This window comes from Oreochromis aureus, linkage group 7 (genome assembly GCF_013358895.1).
Source record: "Oreochromis aureus strain Israel breed Guangdong linkage group 7, ZZ_aureus, whole genome shotgun sequence".
Lineage (NCBI taxonomy): Eukaryota > Metazoa > Chordata > Actinopteri > Cichliformes > Cichlidae > Oreochromis > Oreochromis aureus.
This window is the reverse complement of record NC_052948.1, coordinates 66373123-66394425: the sequence shown is the minus strand read 5'-3', so window position 1 is coordinate 66394425 and position 21303 is coordinate 66373123. Positions and strand designations below refer to the sequence as shown.

Genomic DNA, 21303 nt, shown 5'->3' with positions numbered 1-21303 from the left:
GCCCACCCTCAGCACTAGAAGGGAATGAAATCTAATTGGGGTTTTTGTCAGTGATCATGGTGCCTAAACCAAATTTGTCCAGTCCAGCCCGGGTCTTCACCATGCCATCATCCTTACCACATGATCCTCAGTTTTCCCGCCTTTGTTTTTCTTTCCTCAGACGTTTCGACCTGCTGCCATGGTGATTGAGCGGTCAGCTGACTTCGGGAAGACGTGGCAGGTTTACCGTTACTTCGCTTATGACTGCGAGTCGTCCTTCCCGTCCGTTTACCAGGGTCCAATGAGGAAGGTTGACGATGTCATCTGTGACTCGCGTTACTCTGACATTGAGCCATCCACTGAAGGAGAGGTACATCTGCTGCTGCTACTTCTGTGAATAATACTAACATTAGTATTATTCACACTGCTGCGGATAATGCTTTGTTTTTTTTCCTCAGGTGATTTTCAGAGTTTTGGATCCAGCGTTCAGGATCGATGACCCGTACAGTCCCCGAATCCAGAGTACGTCTCCTCTGCATCACGGAGCCTGAATAAACGTAGGGTGTTAACCAGTTATTGATGAATTTTACTGGTTCTTTGTTTAGACATGCTGAAGATCACCAACTTGAGGGTAAAGTTCACCAAACTGCACACGCTTGGAGACAACCTTCTGGACTCTCGCATGGAGATCAAAGAGAAGTACTACTACGCCATCTACGACATGGTGGTCCGAGGAAACTGCTTCTGCTACGGACACGCCTCTGAGTGCGCCCCCATCGAGGGAGCTGGGCAGATAACAGAGGGCATGGTGAGGACGATTACGGACTGTATTTAAATGGCTGCATTGCTATGTCGACAACCACGCGCATTAGGAGGTACCCGATTGTAATATGAAGCCCAGTCGATCCGAGTAGGTGCTAATGGGAAAGGGGCTCCAGGGAGCGTCGCGCAGATACCTGCCAATTAGTGTTGGTAACATCCAATCAAATCAGGGACTCTAATTAGCTGAGGTGAAGCCTAGCAGACAGCTAGCAGCTACGTCCACCTGTCAGTCAAAGAGGCCACGCCCCTAATAATGCACACTAAGCTTAAAGCACTTTAAACAGGTGAGCAAACAGTTTGCATATCAAGCTGTAAACATGTCGACTTCTGCTGTAAAATTCAACATGGCTGTCTGTTGGGACCGAAGTGTAGGCTTTGATGCTTTGGCGTCGTTGTTCTTTCATAACCAGCTGAGCCGGTTGTGAAAGTAAACCATCACCAGCGTAGAAAAGTATAAAATCACACAGACACTGGAAGAAATGATGCAACAGGCAACAGACTACATGTACAAAAAAAACCCAAACCTTAGCTTATGACCAGTAATGTAAGTGAATGCTGATTGATTATTTATTATTTGTGACTGTGTTTCAGGTTCATGGTCACTGCTTATGTAACCACAACACTAAAGGTCTAAACTGTGAACAGTGCCAGGACTTCTACCACGACCTCCCCTGGAGACCTGCAGAGGGACGCAACACCAACGCCTGCAAGAGTGAGTCTGCACAGGTCCATACTGGGCACAGCCCATATCACTACTGGGAGTAGTTTAACTCTGCCCCCTTTTTCTTCTGTGGTGTCCTCAGAGTGTAACTGTAACCAGCACTCGGACTCGTGTCACTTTGACGCGGCAGTCTTCGCGGCTTCGGGAAACATGAGCGGAGGAGTTTGTGACGACTGTGAGCACAACACGGCTGGAAACAACTGTGAGCAGTGCAAACCGTTTTACTACCAGCATCCAGAGAGGGACATCAGAGACGCCAACATCTGCCAGCGTGAGTTCACGGCCAGTTTTACTCTAACAAACCGGTGGAGGCCAACAGATCACTGCCTGCCGCTCCACCAATTATTCTAAGGGTCTTTTTTAGTGTCAGTTTGTAAACCGTCGTTATTTTACTGGTGCCAGGCTAAAAGTTAAAAGCATCTACCCAAAACTTCCATCAAGGTTGTTTTTTACAGCTCTTTTGATCATCGTCTTTGTTCTTTGAGGACTTTTTGTCCATGTTTGCTTTCACATCAACAAAGAAACTGAATTGTTGGCAGTTTTCTGAGGAAGCTTGCGTTTCACGATGACACGGGGAGACATGGATAGGAGGTTGTTTTGTCAGCAGGAAACAGATTAAAGGCTGAAATTGAGACTAAACATGGAGGAGGAGGGTTTTTGATGTGACACATGAAGGTTTGTGGTTTCCCTCAGGCTCAGACCTGCCCTCCTCACAGAGGATCAAGTCAACTTAGCTCGCACATCCCTCTCTGAGGGCTGAATAAGCAGCACCTTCTGTTATTATTGCCACTGCATTTCTTTATTTAAAGTAGCAAAGGATTGTGGGTGATGTGACTATAACGTTGTAGCGAGTCGGAGTTAAAATATGTTAAAATATGTTCGCTAGAGTGGGATTTTCACGGCATATTCTGCACCACATCTCTGTGCGTTCATCATTTGTTTGAAGCCAGCTCACCTCCTGCAACCACTTTTCCGAGAATACGCGCTTCTTTTGCAGTTCGGACTCCTTCTGACATTTCTTTGGAGGTGGAGGAACACCAAAGTAATTGCTTAAAGGAGCTTGCTTCTTCGACATCTTTAAGAGTTCTAAACAAATGTCTGTCCTCCTCCAGAAAATGTTATGTACGCAAACGCGAATTGCAACTTCTTATCTGGTGCGCGTCTTTTATTTTGACACAGCGGACCAATTTTTATTGATTAGCATACAGAAACAAAATAAAGATTGCAAAAAGCAAAAAAATCATGATGCTAATCCCCAACCCACTTATGTGCACCCCTGATTATAAAATGCTTCAACATAGTGAGACTGACACGACTGCGTCTCGGCTGGTGGTGGCGCTGTAGAGAAGCTACCACCAGTATGTGGTGAGTATGTGACTCATGTCCTCGTCTGTCGGTGGATCTGTGTCACAGTCTCACACCTAAACACGCCCTGTTCATAAAGTCGCTCCTGTGGTTCTGGTTAAACTGGCTAAACGTCCTGTTTCTGCAGCCTGTGACTGCGACCCCGTGGGCTGTCTGAACGGAGGACTCTGCGACGGCACAACGGACGTCCGAGCCGGGCTGATCGCCGGTCAGTGCCGCTGTAAAGCAAACGTGGAGGGAGAACGCTGCGAGCGCTGCAAGCCGGCGCATTTCGGGCTGAGCGACGAGCCCGAAGGCTGCAAAGGTACGAAACGTAACTAAACACTTGCAGGACCAGCTGACACCAGATTACCCAGAACTCCCACACAGACGCCTCACGCTGTAAAGCACCTCGAGGAGGCGTGGCTGGGACTTAACATTGTTGTTATGAATGAAGCTGCGTTGCCTTGGTGATGTACTTTTGTGTGTTACTGTGTTGGGCAGCGTGTACCTGCAGTCCGCTGGGAACTCTTCCTGGAGGAAACCCCTGTGACAGAGAAACAGGAAGTTGTTTCTGTAAACGTCTGGTGACCGGGCGAGACTGTGACCAGTGTGTGGTGAGAAACCCATTGAGACCATTCATTCTGGTTAGACTGGAGTCAGACCAGCAGCAGAAGGAACATTTGTGTTGTCTCACGCCTCACTCTCAGCTCCTGTCTCTGTAAGGCTGCTCTGTTTTCTGATTGGCTGGTTTCCACAAGTTGAATCTGTCACAGAGGCTCTGAAAACAAACTGGAAATCTTCTAAAGAAATATCCTGTTTACACTGCAGTGAGTGCGACAGGATTAAGAAGGACCAGTTCTTCTTCATATTAAACAAAACTTCGAGTAATGAGGGAACAATATGTTATACAGAGCTGCTCCAGTCCAGTTAGAGGATAACCAGTTCACACCAGCTACAAAAGCCCTTAAAGGCGGCTGGCTTTGAACATGGGAGGGATGTTTTATGCTGCAGAGCCTTCGTTCTGAAACCACATTCATGCTCTCCATGAGGTCATCGGGTAAATGTTTGCTTTTGGCTCTCTGCTGTTGTACAGTCAGCCTGAGCTTTGAGCGCTCCGACATTTACACCGATGTAAACAGAAGGCACATGGCAGGAAGTGAGGCACACACACACACACACACACACACACACACAGAGATCAGTCTTGTTTAATGAGATTTATACAAAACACACTATACATCACATTAGTGCAGATAGACGACTGTAAACTGTGTGGGAGTAACGAATCAGACGTGTGTGTGTGTGTGTGTGTGTGTCCATTTCCAGCCTGAACACTGGGGTCTCAGTAATGACATGGATGGCTGCAGACCATGTGATTGCGACCTCGGAGGCGCCATCAACAATCAGTGAGTTCAGTAATATGTCACATTTGCTCTGTCGGGAGTTGAACCATCAATTTTATTTTGTTGTGATGTTTGTACTTCCTGTCTGCGTGCAGGTGTGATCACATGACTGGTCAGTGCGTCTGCAGAGATCACATGTTCGGCCGCCGCTGCGATCAGGTGGAGTCTGGATTCTACTTCATCGCTCTGGATCACTACACCTACGAGGCTGAGGATGCAAAGTTTGGACCTGTGAGTGTCCTTTCAGTCTCTGATCTTTGACCTCAGAGTGAGGGTTACAGGGCGGCTGTTACAGGTGGACCTGCAGTCTCTGAGGATTTGTTTCTCCTCCTGTTTGCTCACACATTTCATCTCCATGTCGGTTCAGCAGGATTATGTGAGGTGTTGAGGGTATTCATCAGCTTTGCGTCTGCATCTCATTTTGTAGGGAGTGACGGTGGTCCAGAGACCACACCCTCAGGACCGTAGTCCCACCTGGACAGGCATCGGGCTAGCCAATGTACCAGAGGGGGCCTTCTTGGAGTTCACTGTAGACAACGTCCCTCACTCAATGGAATATGACATCCTGATCCGCTACGAGCCGCAAGTATGAGTCTGCCATTTAAAGTGTGCGTTGTCATGTCCCAAATCAGTGGGAGAATTTTGGCACTTGCCGTTTTTCTCTGTTAGCCTGAAAAAGAAAACATAAACGTACATGTGCCTGCTTATTTATGTGCACAGAGGTAACATCTGTGGTGTGTGTGTCGGCTTTGCAGCTGCCGGATGTGTGGGAGGAGGTTCTGATGGCGGTGATGAGACCCAGACCGATCCAGCCGGACAGTCGCTGCATCAACACGGTGCCCGACGACGACAACCAGATGATCTCGCTTCACCCGAGTTCACGGTCAGGAGAGAAGTTTCTAAATCATGACAAGTTTTCGACAAGAACCCGGTCGAAGTGTGAAATATAAGAGCACCGACCGGTTCCTGCAAGCATTATCCCTTCTACAATCAGCTGATCTCAGCTCATCGTCCTGTCACGCTGACCCCCTGCGTGGCCTTTGTCTATCTGCTTATCTCGCCTTGCTGGTGTTTCAGTATCTAACCCGATCTCACCTGTCTCTACAGGTACGTGGTTCTTCCCAGACCAGTTTGTTTTGAATCGGGTCTGAACTACACAATCCGCCTCAGCCTGCCACTGTACGCTACCTTTGGGGATGTCCAGGTTCCGTATACGCTGATCGACTCGGTGAGCATGCTCAGATCTGACTTCAGGAAGTAGAGCATGAAGTCACAGTCAGTTTGTTCAGTGCAGATCAAAACCACATTGAGCTAGCTTGGCCACAGGGAGTGAAACATGCTCATTCCTGACCTGTTTACTCGGGACTTTTCTCAGATCGTCCTGATGCCTCACTGTAAGAACCTGGAGATATTCACAGGCTCAGAGGGCGGGGACTCGGGCGGGAATGTCGCCTGGGAGACTTTCCAGCGTTATCGGTGCCTGGAGAACAGCCAGAGCGTCATCAAGACTCCGATGACTGACATCTGCAAAAACTTCATCTTCAGCATCTCCGCCATGTTGCACCAGGGAGCTAAAGGTAGCACAGCTTAGCACTGTGACTTGACCTTAATAACCTCGCTTCCTGGCGGGAGTTTAAAAGAAAAGGGCTGCTTGTGACACGCTCAGGGCTTAGAGCTTAGGGTAGTGTCTGTATTTATGGTGATTTAGGAGGGGGGGGTTTTTCCTCGCGGAAACAAACCTCCCAGAAAAATCAGAGAGGGTCAGGAAGAGAAGGGGAAAATATTTCTGCTGGACAGGAAGGACTCCAGGAAGGAGGAACCCAGAATCAGATTCAGAGAAATTTTCAAACATTAAAGTTTAAAATCTGAAACAAACACCTCTTCCTCATTCCAACGCTGACCTTTGATCCCTCACATCTTCATCCCCTTCCCCTCCTCCCCTGCTTCACGTTAATCTCTGTCACTCATCCTCTCACCATCGCCTTAGGCTTCACTTCCTCAACAGGACCCGGCAGGTTTCTCCTCCTCCACATTCCTCGCAGTCATAAATCTGTTGTCACCGAGGCTTTAGCATCTTCTCGTTAATCTGACGTGTCTCCTTGTCTGATGCCATTTCCCAGAATGCCATTGTGACCCTCAGGGCTCGCTCAGCACCGTGTGCGACCCCCATGGTGGGCAGTGTGAGTGCCGCCCCAATGTGGTTGGCAGGAACTGTGACAGGTGTTCTCCGTCCACATTCCAGTTTGGACCCAACGGCTGCCGAGGTCAGAACCACCTCCGTCTATAATCAATCAAAAATGTGTTTACAATCAGCGCTGAAGCTTTATTGACGCTGACCTCGTCGTGTGTGGGCATGTCTTTCAGTGTGTGGGTGCGACCCTCAGGGTTCTCTCAGTGTGTTCTGCGATCAGTTGACCGGACAGTGTTCCTGTGTTTCGGGCGCGTACAGTCGGCAGTGCGACCGCTGTCTGCCGGGTCACTGGGGTTTCCCCACCTGCCGCCCCTGCTCCTGTAACGGTCACGCCGATGTCTGCGACCCCGACAGCGGCCGCTGCATCGACTGCCGGGACCACACGATGGGACGTGCCTGTGACAGGTAACTTACCCACCGTCCATCAGCCAATCGCCGTTGGGTTTATTTAGTAGGATGATAAGATAAGATGAATGTGTGTGTGAATGGGTGAATGACTGAATGTAGTGTAAAGCTCTTTGGGGTCCTTAGGGACTGAGTAAAGCACTATACAAATGCAGGCCAGGCCATAAGATGACCTTTATTAGTCCCACAGGTGGGAAATTTGTTGATGCAATCGGCGCTCTTGTCTCTTTTTCAGGTGTCTGGATGGTTACTATGGTGACCCAACACTGGGGTCAGGTGACCACTGTCGTCCCTGCATGTGTCCTGACGGCCCCGGCAGCCCGCGGCAGTTTGCAGGAAGTTGTTACCGCAGCGATGACTCCCAGCAGGTCACCTGCGTCTGCAACACAGGATACAAAGGTGAGAAATTTATTTACACAGACACTGACACAGAGGTAAGACCTCATCACAGATATTTAGATGCAGATGCTTTGTCCAGCCGCCATGTTGTTCTGGTTGAGGTGGGGCTTCTGGAGTGGTTGTAGCTGAGGAGCAGGTCATCTGGTCTTACTCAGAGGTTGGTGGTTCAATCGCTGGCTGCTCCAGCCTGCCTGCCAAATATCCGTGGGCTAACCCCAAGTTGCTCTGCGATGCATCCAGTATGAATTGGTGTGTCAATGTTATGCTACCTGTCTTTATAAGAACCATTTACCTGTCCTCTGGAGGTACTCGCTGTGATGAGTGCTCGCCTGGTTACTATGGAAACCCTGAGGAGGTGGGTGGACAGTGTCAGCCGTGTCAGTGCAACAACAACATTGATATGCTGGACCCCGAATCGTGCGATGCCCGGAACGGCAAGTGTCTGCGCTGCCTGTACCACAGCGAGGGTGCCGCCTGCCAGAGCTGCATGCTGGGTTACTATGGCAACGCCCTACTCCAGGACTGCAGGAGTAAGTATGCTGGGGTTACCATGGTAACCACATTCACAGAATCAGGCTAACGATTGTCGCTGAACCTCAAGGGTTGTGTTCCCGCAGAGTGCGTTTGTAACCGGCTCGGCAGCGTTCCCTCCAGCTGCCCGTCCTCCGAGTGTCACTGTGACCGCAGCAGCGGTCAGTGTCACTGTCTATCCAATGTGGTTGGGCAGCATTGCGACCGCTGCGCGCCTGACACCTGGAATATGGCGACTGGCATCGGTTGTCAGACCTGTGACTGTGACCCCAAACACTCGTACGGGACGTCCTGCAACGAGGTGAGCAGCCCCAGGTGATTAATGACCGAAAGTCCTCGAGGTGAAAACAAATGTTGTATTTCATGAAAGGTTTGTCGTGTGAGCTTTATAAACGCAGATCTGATGGAACTGTACTTCTGTGGTCCGTCAGACCACACGTCTAACTATAGTTTGTTTGTCCACAGATCAGCGGTCAGTGTTCCTGCCACACCGGCTTCGGAGGAAGAACGTGCAGCGAGTGTAGAGAAATGTTCTGGGGAGACCCAGAGATCAAATGTCACGGTAGGCTTACCGTGCCGTGTGCTCATGAGACGGCGTAATAAATGTGATGGTGTATTATAAAATAAAGTGGAGTCTTTTGAATTGTCAGTGAAGCTCTGAGACCTGGAAGAGACTCCCGATCTGTCAGGCCCCGAGTCAGAATCCGATCAGAGTTTCAGTGCAGAGTCTGTGACTCGTTTCTGACTGAGATCAAACTGCAGACGCTTTTATCGTGGGATCCTTTCAGCTCCCAGCATCCTCGGCTGCTGCAGCTCAAATTAAATCCAGATGTTTTGAGGCCCAGCTGCCACAGAGATCGGACCAGTCTGTCCGTCTCAACCTCCAGATGTCCACAAAGAGGCTTTGTTCAGTAAAGCTGAAGGTCAGGAGGAGGAGGTCTCACAGAAACAGTAATGAGGAGAAGAGGGGAAGAAAAACAGGATCAAAACACGATCAGTCACTCTTTGGGCGTTTATCAATATGCGTACTTGTGCGTACTTGCGTTCTCGTGTACTCGTGATACGTCATCAGTCGGAGACCAAGTACTGTTCCAATTCGAAGTACGCATCAAGCTGAGAACGCGAAAAAGTCCCGGATGTGTTCTCGATCCGCCCGTTTTATCGAGCATGCATCGGTGTGGACTTGGGACAGCTATATATCCCAGAATGCATTTCGTCCAAAACTCAACAGCCGACTCCCGGCACATCGTTTTCAACCCCCCGCTCGCGGACTTTTCACTGCTCAGGTTAAAGAAACCCCAGCAGCTGTCTATAGTATTGAGTGTCCACTAGAATAGAAATAAAAGCGTTCTAACATCTCACCTGCTTGTTTTTATTAAGGTATGTACAGGTATGTACATATACACTATTTTTATTAATGGAGGTTTCACTACTGAGGTTAAAAATGATATATAAGTCACTTAGATCACTTCTAAATGTTAATGTTTGGTTTATTTCAGTGTTTTATTTGTTCCTGAGTAAACCGGTTTGGCTGTGATTACAGTTAAGCTTCATAACATGTTACTCACAGTTAAATTAGGAGGGGACGGCAGTAAAACCTCCGAACCTGTGACATCATCACGTACGCAGGTGTTCCAATTGTACATATCGCGAGTCCGTGCTCGTGTTCTCGGCGAGAACGCGAGTACGTACTCGCGTACTTGGGCATTGATAAACGGCCTTTGTCTTTTATTAGTTCACATGAGAGAGTAGCGCCCTCTGCTGGAGATGAGTTAAACAGCAGTTTAGACGCTGTGTCTCCTTCAGGTTCTTGAACTCATCTCCTGTCAGAGCCTTCGGACAGAGCTCCATGTCAGCCATCCAGACTAACCCTAAATCCTGTGTCTCTCTGGCCTTTGAGGTGAATCAAATTTAAAAAACAAAGACAAAAATCAGCCTTAATTTGTTGTTCCTGCAGCAGAAAAAAACTTCAGATGTTTGATTTGAGCCAGATGCTAAACAGATGTTCTTAATGTGCAAACAGAGGTGTGGTTGAACAGGAAGTCACAGTTTGTCAAATATATTCACTGTAAATGAAAAGTCAGCCTGTGTGCAGATTTACACCCTGTGGACTCTGAAGGTGCTGCATTCACGAGAAACTGTGTTGGAGTCGAGCGTGTTTTTGTGCTTGGGTGTGTCTCCTGTGGTCTGCCCTGCAGACTCTCATTGGTTATTGTCCTCGTCTCCTCAGCTTGTGACTGTGACCCTCGCGGGATCTCCGAGCAGCAGTGCAACAAAGTCAGCGGTCACTGCGTGTGCGTGGAGGGTGTGTCCGGGCCGCGCTGCGACACTTGCGCTCGCGGATTCTCGGGAACTTTCCCCAACTGCAGCCGCTGTCACAAGTGCTTCGCCGAGTGGGACAACATTGTTGGCCAGCTGACCAATCAGACACACCGCTTGGTCAACAAGGTAAACGCCCTCAAAGCTAGCGGTGCCAACGGGCCGTACAGGAAATCCATTGAGAGCATGGAGAGGAGCGTTGCCGACATCCAGGCCATCCTAGATGGGAATCCGGCATCACAACCGCTAACAGAGATCCAGGAGCTGCTGCAGGAGGCCAGGTAGGATTACATTTATTATGTGTGCCTATGCCAAGAGGCACACATATTACTATTCGTCGGATTTATTATTCTTATTATTATTATTATTATGTGTGCCTATGCCAAGAGGCACACATATTACTATTCGTCGGATTTATTATTATGTGTGCCTATGCCAAGAGGCACACATATTACTATTCGTCGGATTTATTATTATTATTATTATTATTATTATTATTATTATTATTATTATTATTGTGTGGATGCCCCAAAGGGCATCCACACTATTGAGTTCCTGTTTCTCTTTAATCTTTATTATGCTTTAATTATTGCTTATGACTTTTGGTGCTCAGTTTAACTTCGATATACTTTTGAGATATAAAAATTTTTTCTGCTAATTATTGCTATGACTTTTGGTGCTCATTTTGCCCACTTTTTCTGCAATATTATCAATATTATCAATGTCACTGATTTTCTTTGCCGGGATTACCTGTGTTTTAGCTCAGTGAGATGAGCATCCGTTCTCAGACTGGGAGGCCCGGGTTCAAATCCCGCTTATGGCAACATTTCTTTCAGTTAACATTTAAACTTTTTTAACTCAATTTCAGCTTTTTCACCCCTTTTCAGCTAAATTTTCAGTTTTTTCACCACTTTTCAGCACAAATCCCAGCTTGTTCAGCTATTTTCAGCAAAAACATCTTTTCAGCAGAATTCTGAAAAGAGTTCTGCAGAACTCTTTTCAGCAGAAATTCTGCTGATTGAACTCTTTTCAGCAGAATTTGCACTTCTTTTCAGCCCAAATTCTGCTTATTCACCTCTTCTGCAAAATTTTCAGCCTTTTCGTCACCTCTTATTAGCACAAATCTCAGCTGTTTTCAGAAAAAACAGTTTTGAGCAGAAATTCTGCTGATTCATCTCTTTTCAGCACAACTTTCTGCTTCTTTACCTATTTTCAGCAGAAATTCTGCTGATTCACCTATTTTCTGCAAAATTTTCAGCCTTTTCACCTCTTATCAGCACAATTCTCAGCAGCTTCTGCTAATTTCAGCAGAATTGTCCGTCTCTCCACCTCTTCTTTGTGAGAATGAGTTTGGATCAGTGAGATGAGTAGCTGCCTTGAGTCCAGGAGGGCCGGGTTCGAATCCTGCTCATGGCAACATAGGGGGGTTTCTTTCACCACTTTTTTAGCAAAATTTCGCCGTCTTTACCCCTTTGCAGTAGAATTTTTTGCTTTTCACCACTTTTAAGCAAAAATCTCTCCTTCTTCACTTGTTTTCAGCGGAATTTTCAGTTTCTTCACCACCATACAACTTTTTGCAACTTTTCATCTTTTTCAGCTTTTCAGCAGACAGCTTCAGCGTTAAGGCATCCACACAGCATTTTCGCAGGAAATGCAAATTTTTCTAGTTATTATTATTATTCTCCAGTTTCCGCCTGAAATTTTGCAGCGAATCTCGCCCCGCAGTTTTGAGACAAGCTTCATATATGTTACCTCATTTTGTGCGGCCGGATCTGGAATGGTGTGCTATGACTTTTGGTGTTTATGAATTTTATAGTTTTTTAAATATTAATATTTTAGTGAAAATTTTCCCGCGCTCCTCTGCCAAACAGTTTTGACATTAGGGTTACATATGTTAGATCATTTTGTGCGGCTGGAGCTGGACTATTATGTTATGACTTTTGGTGTTTATAACTTTTATAGTTTTTAAATATTAATATTTTAGTGCAAATTTAGGCCAATTCATCTTTTGGCGCCAAATAAACAGACTTCATTTGTGGTGTCTTGGCTCTCTCTAGTGGTATACCGGGAGTAGTACAGCCGAAAAAGATTTATCCTTGTGTTGAAAAACTCCATATCCCACAATTCATAGCACGCCTCTACAGAGTGAACAATGGCGGCCACCACTTCGTTTTATATGTCTTTTATTCGTGTTTCTAGGTCACAAAATAAGCTTTTAAGATATTTTCAGGCGAGAATGTAGGTGTGTAAACTTCAAATATCTGCTTGTTTTATCAAGACATCCCATATTTAGCGACAGTGCTCTGACTACGTCGGTCCTGCCTGACAGTTAGCCGGCTACCTAGCTAGCTGCCGCACTTGGCTGCAAATGGATAGCGAGGGACTCTCTCTGTCGTTTCACCTCCCGGTCTCTCGCAAATGCTCGCATAGAATCGGAGTTACAGCTGGATGTGGAAAAATAACTGAGTTGTTTGGTGGTGCTATAACGCGGAGCTACAACAGTGGGCAGCTATCCACGGTGTATGACAGAAAGGACATGCCGCGAATGAGACATACGAGCAGGCAGGCGACGGTGTTTGCTAACGCGGAGGTCAATCGTGGATCAGGAAAGCGAAGGCAGGAGCGTGAGGTGAACTGAATTTCAGGTAAGAAGTTATGACCTGCACTCTATTTGGGTCAGATATAAACCGAGTTTAGGTGTAGTTTATTTAGCAACAGTTCTCTTTACGTGTTGCTGATAGTCGGCTGGCTAGCTAGCTAGCGCCGCTAAGCTTAGCTAGCTAGAAGCGACTAGCGACCCTTCGTGAAAAACCACCCAGGCTTGGCTGATAGTGAGGTGGCTAAAATTTGTTTAATCGCCCGATCGCTCGGCAAGGGTCTGTGTCTTAGCTGGACTTATTTTTCATTTATATGGGCCGATGATGCTGGTCGATGTGGAAAAAATAACTGAGTTGTTTGGTGGTGGAGCTACAACAGAGGGCAGCTATCCACCGTGTGTGACAGAAAGGACATGCCGCGAACGAGTCATACAAGGCGGTGAGGCTACCGCCGATCGTCGGTGTTTGCTAACGCGGAGGTCAATCGTGGATCAGGAAAGCGAAGGCAGGAGCGTGAGGTGAACTGAATTTCAGGTAAGAAGTTATGACCTGCACTCTATTTGGGTCAGATATAAACCGAGTTTAGGTGTAGTTTATTTAGCAACAGTTCTCTTACGTGTTGCTGATAGCCGGCTGGCTAGCTAGCTAGCGCCGCTAGCTTAGCTAGCTAGCGCGGCTAGCGACCCTTCGTGAAAAACCACCCAGGCTTGGCTGATAGTGAGGTGGCTAAAATTTGTTTAATCGCCCGATCGCTCGGCAAGGGTCTGTGTCTTAGCTGGACTTATTTTTCGTTTATATGGGCCGATGATGCTGGTCGATGTGGAAAAAATAACTGAGTTGTTTGGTGGTGGAGCTACAACAGAGGGCAGCTATCCACCGGTGTGTGACAGAAAGGACATGCCGCATGATCCACGAGACATACAAGGCGGTGAGGGTACCGCCGATCGACCGGTGTTTGCTAACGCGGAGGTCAATCGTGGATCAGGGAAAGCGAAGGCAGGAGCATGAGGTGAACTGAATTTCAGGTAAGAAGTTATGACCTGCACTCTATTTGGGTCAGATATAAACCGAGTTTAGGTGTAGTTTATTTTCGTTGTGCTGACTTTTTCAATCACTTACAATAACTCGTACTGCGTGCTAGCTAGCACTACGGAGTTTGTATACAGCTGTGTGCGCTAAGTTACCATTGTTACCGATGTTGAACTTTATGACAGCCTCCCTGTCATTCTCTCGCCTGTTGAAACTTCAGTCATGAAACTGATCAATGATCGGCTTTTCTCTCTTGTTTGTTTATCGCGCTAAACAACAGCAGCACGTTTAAGCTTGATCAGCTGTTGTTAGAATTCTTTTGATTTTAATTTCTAGTATCAGCTGATGTTTGCTGGAGCATGAAGATGAAATCAGGAGATGTCCTTACTGAATCATCAGAGCTGAACTGGTGATGGAGAAACAGGTTTACCCTTAGGTGACATGAATGAGTTGAAGGGAAGTTATGAACTGTTTCTGACAGACAAATATACACCAAGCTCCTTTTTGTGTAGCTGACAGCTGGTAACTGTGCAGGGGTGGATCTAGCAAAGCTTTTGCCAGGGGGCCAGGTAGGGCATTAACAGAGAAAGGTGGACATAAAGATATACTTTTCTTTCTTACTCTCATATAAAATATTTAGCTTTTATTAAATAGTTATCTGAATCTTACAACCAAAGTTTGTATAATAATACACAAGATTGGCTGTAGACCATTGTTCATCATTCAGAACACTGTGTAAAAATAACAAAAAACAAAAAGTGAATGCAAAAGTGCATAAATATTTATTTTACGTGTTTGATGTGTGTGTCGGGGCGTGGTCTGCAGTGCCGCTGCAGGGGAGGTGGACCCACCTGAGCGGCACCTGCAATCACGCCTCTCAGGCGTAGTCTGTGCTCTCTCGGCTGTTTTTGGGTGTGTGTCGGGCTGTGAGTTGAAAAGCTACAGCCGGCTGTTTGGGTACACCAACCATGTGTGAAAAGTGGTCCATAACGTAATGCTTCAAAGCGTGTTCATGCAAACATTGTCGGATCTGCCGTGGTACAATGGGACTTCTGCTCATGAACCTGTGTGCACAGCGTCTGCAAATCGGCGCTGTCTGAAGTAACTTCATCTTTACACAAAACTGTAAGCTGTTATCTGTGAAGCGTGACCGGTGTTTGTTTTACCATAGTTCATGGTGGAGAATGGCTGCTCTTCTGAGTTTTGCTCTCTGTAGCTATATGAATGGCAAACTACACTGAATAGCAGCGGCATAGGCACACATAAAATTTCTTCTGAAATTTTCGCTTTCTAGTTATGTGTGCCTATGCCAAGAGGCACACATATTACTATTCGTCGGATTTATTATTCTTATTATTATTATTCTCCATCTTCCGCCTAAATTTCGCACGTATCACGCCCGCAGTTTTGAGACAAGCTTCATATATGTTACCTCATTTTGTGCGGCCGGATCTGGAATGGTGTGCTATGACTTTTGGTGTTTATGAATTTTATAGTTTTTAAATATTAATATTTTAGTGAAAATTTTCAGCTCCTCTGCCAAACAGTTTTGACATTAGGATTACATATGTTAGATCATTTTGTGCGGCTGGAGCTGGACTATTATGTTGTGACTTTTGGTGTTTATGACTTTTATAGTTTTTAAATATTAATATTTTAGTACAAATTTAGGCCAATTCATCTTTTGGCGCCAAATAAACAGACTTCATTTGTGGTGTCTTGGCTCTCTCTAGTGGTATACCGGGAGTAGTACAGCCGAAAAGATTTATCCTTGTGTTGAAAACTCCATATCCCACAATTCATAGCACGCCTCTACAGAGTGAACAATGGCGCCACCACTTCGTTTTATATGTCTTTTATTCGTGTTTCTAGGTCACAAAATAAACTTTTAAGATATTTTCAGGCGAGAATGTAGGTGTGTAAACTTCAAATATCTGCTTGTTTTATCAAGACATCCCATATTTAGCGACAGTGCTCTGACGACGTCGGTCCTGCCTGACAGCTAGCCGGCTACCTAGCTAGCTGCCGCACTTGGCTGCAAATGGATAGCGAGGGACTCTCTATGTCGTTTCACCTCCCGGTCTCTCGCAAATGCTTGCACAGAATCGGAGTTACAGCTGGATGTGGAAAAAATAACTGAGTTGTTTGGTGGTGCTATAACGCGGAGCTACAACAGTGGGCAGCTATCCACGGTGTATGACAGAAAGGACATGCCGCGACCGCCGATCGACCGGTGTTTGCTAACGCGGAGGTCAATCGTGGATCAGGGAAAGCGAAGGCAGGAGCGTGAGGTGAACTGAATTTCAGGTAAGAAGTTATGACCTGCACTCTATTTGGGTCAGATATAAACCGAGTTTAGGTGTAGTTTATTTAGCAGCAGTTCTCTTATGTGTTGCTGATAGTCGGCTAGCTAGCTAGTGCCGCTAGCATAGTTAGCTAGCACCGCTAGCGACCCTTCGTGAAAAACCACCCAGGCTTGGCTTATATTGAGGCGGGTGAAACTCGTGTCAGCACCCGGTCGCTCGCCGACAGTATGTGTTTTAGCTGGACTTATTTTTCGTTTATATGGACCGATGATTTATTTATTTATTCATTTTAGTAATGGTATAAACAGTGAAAGGTGGTGGATTGGCCAGATGTAAACTTCAAATATCTGCTCGTGTTACCAAGACATCCCATATTAGCTCTGATGTTTTCGGTGCCTGCAAAGAGCTAGACAGGTAGCTAGCTAACCCGAGCTGGCTGTCTTTTTGACTCAGGGTCATAGCTGGACTTATTTTTCGTTTTTTATGAGCCGATGAGGGGTTTTTTTAGTAACGGTACAAACAGTGAAAGGCGGTGGATTGTCCAGATGCTGGTCGATGTGGAAAAAATAACTGAGTTGTTTGGTAGTCGCTGACGCGGAGCTACAACCGAGGGCAGCTATCCACCGGTGTGTGTCAGAAAGAACATGCGGGAACGAGGCGGCGGGCGACCGCCGATCGACCGGTGGTAGATCGTGCATCAGGAAACCGAAGGCAGGAGAAGCAGGCGGCTGCCGGTCGGAGCGTGAGGTGAACTGAATTTCAGGTAAGAAGTTATGACCTGCACTCTATTTGGGTCAGATATAAACCGAGTTTAGGTGTAGTTTATTTTTGTTGTGCTGACTTTTTACAATCAGTTATAATAACTCGTACTGCGTGGTAGCTAGCACGATGGAGTTTATGACAGCCTCCCTGTCATTCTCTCGCCTGTTCAAACTTCAGTCATGAAACTGATCAATGATCGGCTTTTCTCTCTTGTTTGTTTATCGCGCTAAACAACAGCAGCACGTTTAAGCTTGATCAGCTGTTGTTAGAATTCATTTGATTTTAATTTCTAGTATCAGCTGATGTTTGCTGGAGCCACAGCTGTAGAAGCGGCTGGTCGAAACCAGGAGATGACCTTACTGAATCATCAGAGCTGAACTGGTGATGGAGAAACAGGTTTACCTTTTTTAGGTGACATGAATGAGTTGAAGGAAGTTATGAACTGTTTCTGAGAGAAATAAACACCAAGCTCCTTTTTTATTTAGCTGACAGCTGGTAACTGTGCAGGGGCGGATCTAGCAAAGCTTTTGCCAGGGGCCAGGTAGGGCATTAACAGAGAAAGGTGGACACAAAGATATACTTTTCTTTCTTACTCTCATACAGGAGTGCAGAATTATTAGGCAAGTTGTATTTTGAGGAATAATTTTATTATTGAACAACAACCATGTTCTCAATGAACCCAAAAACACATTAATATCAAAGCTGAATGTTTTCGGAAGTAGTTTTTAGTTTGTGTTTAGTTTTAGCTATTTTAGGGGATATCTGTGTGTGCAGGTGACTATTACTGTGCATAATTATTAGGCAACTTAACAAAAACAAATATATACCCATTTCAATTATTTATTTTTACCAGTGAAACCAATATAACATCTCCACATTCACAAATATACATTTCTGACATTCAAAAACAAAACAAAAACAAATCAGCGACCAATATAGCCACCTTTCTTTGCAAGGACACTCAAAAGCCTGCCATCCATGGATTCTGTCAGTGTTTTGATCTGTTCACCATCAACATTGCGTGCAGCAGCAACCACAGCCTCCCAGACACTGTTCAGAGAGGTGTACTGTTTTCCTCCTTGTAAATCTCACATTTGATGATGGACCACAGGTTCTCAATGGGGTTCAGATCAGGTGAACAAGGAGGCCATGTCATTAGTTTTTCTTCTTTTATACCCTTTCTTGCCAGCCACGCTGTGGAGTACTTGGGACGCGTGTGATGGAGCATTGTCCTGCATGAAAATCATGTTTTTCTTGAAGGATGCAGACTTCTTCCTGTACCACTGCTTGAAGAACGTGTCTTCCAGAAACTGGCAGTAGGACTGGGAGTTGAGCTTGACTCCATCCTCAACCCGAAAAGGCCCCACAAGCTCATCTTTGATGATACCAGCCCAAACCAGTACTCCACCTCCACCTTGCTGGCGTCTGAGTCGGACTGGAGCTCTCTGCCCTTTACCAATCCAGCCACGGGCCCATCCATCTGGCCCATCAAGACTCACTCTCATTTCATCAGTCCATAAAACCTTAGAAAAATCAGTCTTGAGATATTTCTTGGCCCAGTCTTGATGTTTCAGCTTGTGTGTCTTGTTCAGTGGTGGTCGTCTTTCAGCCTTTCTTACCTTGGCCATGTCTCTGAGTATTGCACACCTTGTGCTTTTGGGCACTCCAGTGATGTTGCAGCTCTGAAATATGGCCAAACTGGTGGCAAGTGGCATCTTGGCAGCTGCACGCTTGACTTTTCTCAGTTCATGGGCAGTTATTTTGCGCCTTGGTTTTTCCACACGCTTCTTGCGACCCTGTTGACTATTTTGAATGAAACGCTTGATTGTTCGATGATCACGCTTCAGAAGCTTTGCAATTTTAAGACTGCTGCATCCCTCTGCAAGATATCTCACTATTTTTGACTTTTCTGAGCCTGTCAAGTCCTTCTTTTGACCCATTTTGCCAAAGGAAAGGAAGTTGCCTAATAATTATGCACACCTGATATAGGGTGTTGATGTCATTAGACACACACCCTTCTCATTACAGAGATGCACATCACCTAATATGCTTAATTGGTAGTAGGCTTTCGAGCCTATACAGCTTGGAGTAAGACAACATGCATGAAGAGGATGATGTGGACAAAATACTCATTTGCCTAATAATTCTGCACTCCTGTAAACACCAAGCTCCTTTTTTGTGTAGCTGACAGCTGGTAACTGTGCAGGGGCGGATCTAGCAAAGCTTTTGCCAGGGGCCAGGTAGGGCATTAACAGAGAAAGGTGGACATAAAGATATACTTTTCTTTCTTACTCTCATATAAAATATTTAGCTTTTATTAAATGCTTATCCGAATCTTACAACCAAAGTTTGTATAATAATACACAAGATTGGCTGTAGACCATTGTTCATCATTCAGAACACTGTGTAAAAATAACAAAAACAAAAAGTGAATGCAAAAGTGCATATATATTTATTTTATGTGTTTGATGTGTGTGTCGGGCGTGGTCTGCAGTGCCGCTGCAGGGAGGTGGACCCACGGGTGTAAAGTCTGTGCTCTCTTGGCTGCTTTTTTGGGTGTGTGTTGGGCTATGAGTTGAAAAGCTACAGCTGCCTGTGTGGGTACACCAACCATGTGTGAAAAGTGGTCCATAACATAATGCTTCAAAGCGTGTTCATGCAAACATTGTTGGGTCTGCCGTGGTACAATGGGACTTCTGCTCATGAACCTGTGTGCACAGCGTCTGCAAATCGGCGCTGTACAAAGTCACTTCATCTTTACCCAAAACTGTAAGCTGTCATCTGTGAGGCGCGAGCGGTGTTTGTTTTTATCATAATTCATGGTGGAGAATGGCTGCTCTGCTGAGTTTTGCTCTCTGTAGCTGTATGAATGGCAAACTACACTGATTACCAGCGGCATAGGCACACATAAAATTTCTTCTGAAATTTTCCCTTTCTAGTTCTTCTTCTTCTTATTATTCTCCATCTTCCGCCTAAATTTCGGCACGTATCACGCCCCGCAGTTTTGAGAAAAGCTTCATATATGTTACCTCATTTTGTGCGGCCGGATCTGGAATGGTGTGCTATGACTTTTGGTGTTTATGAATTTTATAGTTTTTAAATATTAATATTTTAGTGAAAATTTTCCGCGCTCCTCTGCCGAACAGTTTTGACATTAGGGTTACATATGTTAGATCATTTTGTGCGGCTGGAGCTGGACTATTATGTCATGACTTTTGGTGTTTATGACTTTTATAGTTTTTTAAATATTAATATTTTAGTGCAAATTTAGGCCAATTCATCTTTTGGCGCCAAATAAACAGACTTCATTTGTGGTGTGTTGGCGCCATCTTTTGGTCCCATTGAAACAAATTTCAAACTTCATTTGTGGTGTGTTGGCTCTCCCTAGTGGTATGCCGGGAGTGGTACAGCCTGTCTACCCTTATTTGGATACCGTAATGACGACAATATCAATGGCGCGCACAGCCTCGCTGCTTTCAGGAACCATTGAGGTTTTAAGGTTGCGCGAACCATTGAATAGTTATGGTAAACACAATGGCTTCTATGCTTGGTGGAAAACTCCATATCCCACAATTCATAGCACACCTCTGCCCGAGTTAAACAATGGCGGCCACCACTTCGTTTTTATATGTCTTTTATTAGTGTTTCTAGGTCACAAAATAAACTTTTAAGATATTTTCAGGCGAGAATGTAGGTGTGTAAACTTCAAATATCTGCTTGTTTTATCAAGACATCCCATATTAGCGACAATGCTCTGACGACCTCGGTCCTGCCTGACAGCTAGCCCGGCTACCTAGCTAGCTGCCGCGACTTGGCTGCAAATGGACAGCGAGGGACTCTCTCTCCTTTCACCTCCCGGTCTCGCAAATGCTCGCACAGAATCGGAGTTACAGCTGGATGTGGAAAAAATAACTGAGTTGTTTGGTGGTGCTATAACGCGGAGCTACAACAGTGGGCAGCTATCCACCGGTGTATGACAGAAAGGACATGCCGCGACCGCCGATCGACTGGTGTTTGCTAACGCGGAGAGGTCAATCGTGGATCAGGGAAAGCGAAGGCAGGAGCGTGAGGTGAACTGAATTTCAGGTAAGAAGTTATGACCTGCACTCTATTTGGGTCAGATATAAACCCGAGTTTAGGTGTAGTTTATTTAGCAGCAGTTCTCTTATGTGTTGCTGATAGCCGGCTAGCTAGCTAGCGCCGCTAGCATAGTTAGCTCGCGCCGCTAGCGACCCTTCGTGAAAAAGCACCCAGGCTTGGCTTATATTGAGGCGGGTGAAACTCGTGTCAGCACCCGGTCGCTCGCCCGACAGTATGTGTTTTAGCTGGACTTATTTTTCGTTTATATGGGCCGATGATGCTGGAAACCGAAGGCAGGAGCGTGAGGTGAACTGAATTTCAGGTAAGAAGTTATGAACTGCACTCTATTTGGGTCAGATATAAACCGAGTTTAGGTGTAATTTATTTTCGTTGACCTTTACAATCGTAATGC

At 45.9% G+C, this 21303-nt stretch overlaps 1 protein-coding gene across 1 annotated transcript in view; it reads left to right on the top strand.

The window, feature by feature from the left end:
• lamb1a (laminin, beta 1a) overlaps positions 1-21303 on the top strand; it is a 36974-nt gene that overhangs the window by 7523 nt on the left and 8148 nt on the right. The window contains exons 5-24 of the mRNA XM_039615255.1: positions 161-349; positions 438-501; positions 585-787; positions 1393-1513; positions 1605-1793; positions 3015-3191; positions 3371-3483; positions 4196-4275; positions 4368-4503; positions 4700-4858; positions 5028-5155; positions 5380-5500; positions 5648-5849; positions 6393-6536; positions 6637-6868; positions 7104-7267; positions 7573-7797; positions 7885-8099; positions 8264-8360; positions 10029-10398. Of these exons, the coding sequence (XP_039471189.1) occupies positions 161-349; positions 438-501; positions 585-787; positions 1393-1513; positions 1605-1793; positions 3015-3191; positions 3371-3483; positions 4196-4275; positions 4368-4503; positions 4700-4858; positions 5028-5155; positions 5380-5500; positions 5648-5849; positions 6393-6536; positions 6637-6868; positions 7104-7267; positions 7573-7797; positions 7885-8099; positions 8264-8360; positions 10029-10398 (3329 nt within the window). The remainder of the gene's footprint in view (positions 1-160; positions 350-437; positions 502-584; positions 788-1392; positions 1514-1604; positions 1794-3014; positions 3192-3370; positions 3484-4195; positions 4276-4367; positions 4504-4699; positions 4859-5027; positions 5156-5379; positions 5501-5647; positions 5850-6392; positions 6537-6636; positions 6869-7103; positions 7268-7572; positions 7798-7884; positions 8100-8263; positions 8361-10028; positions 10399-21303) is intronic.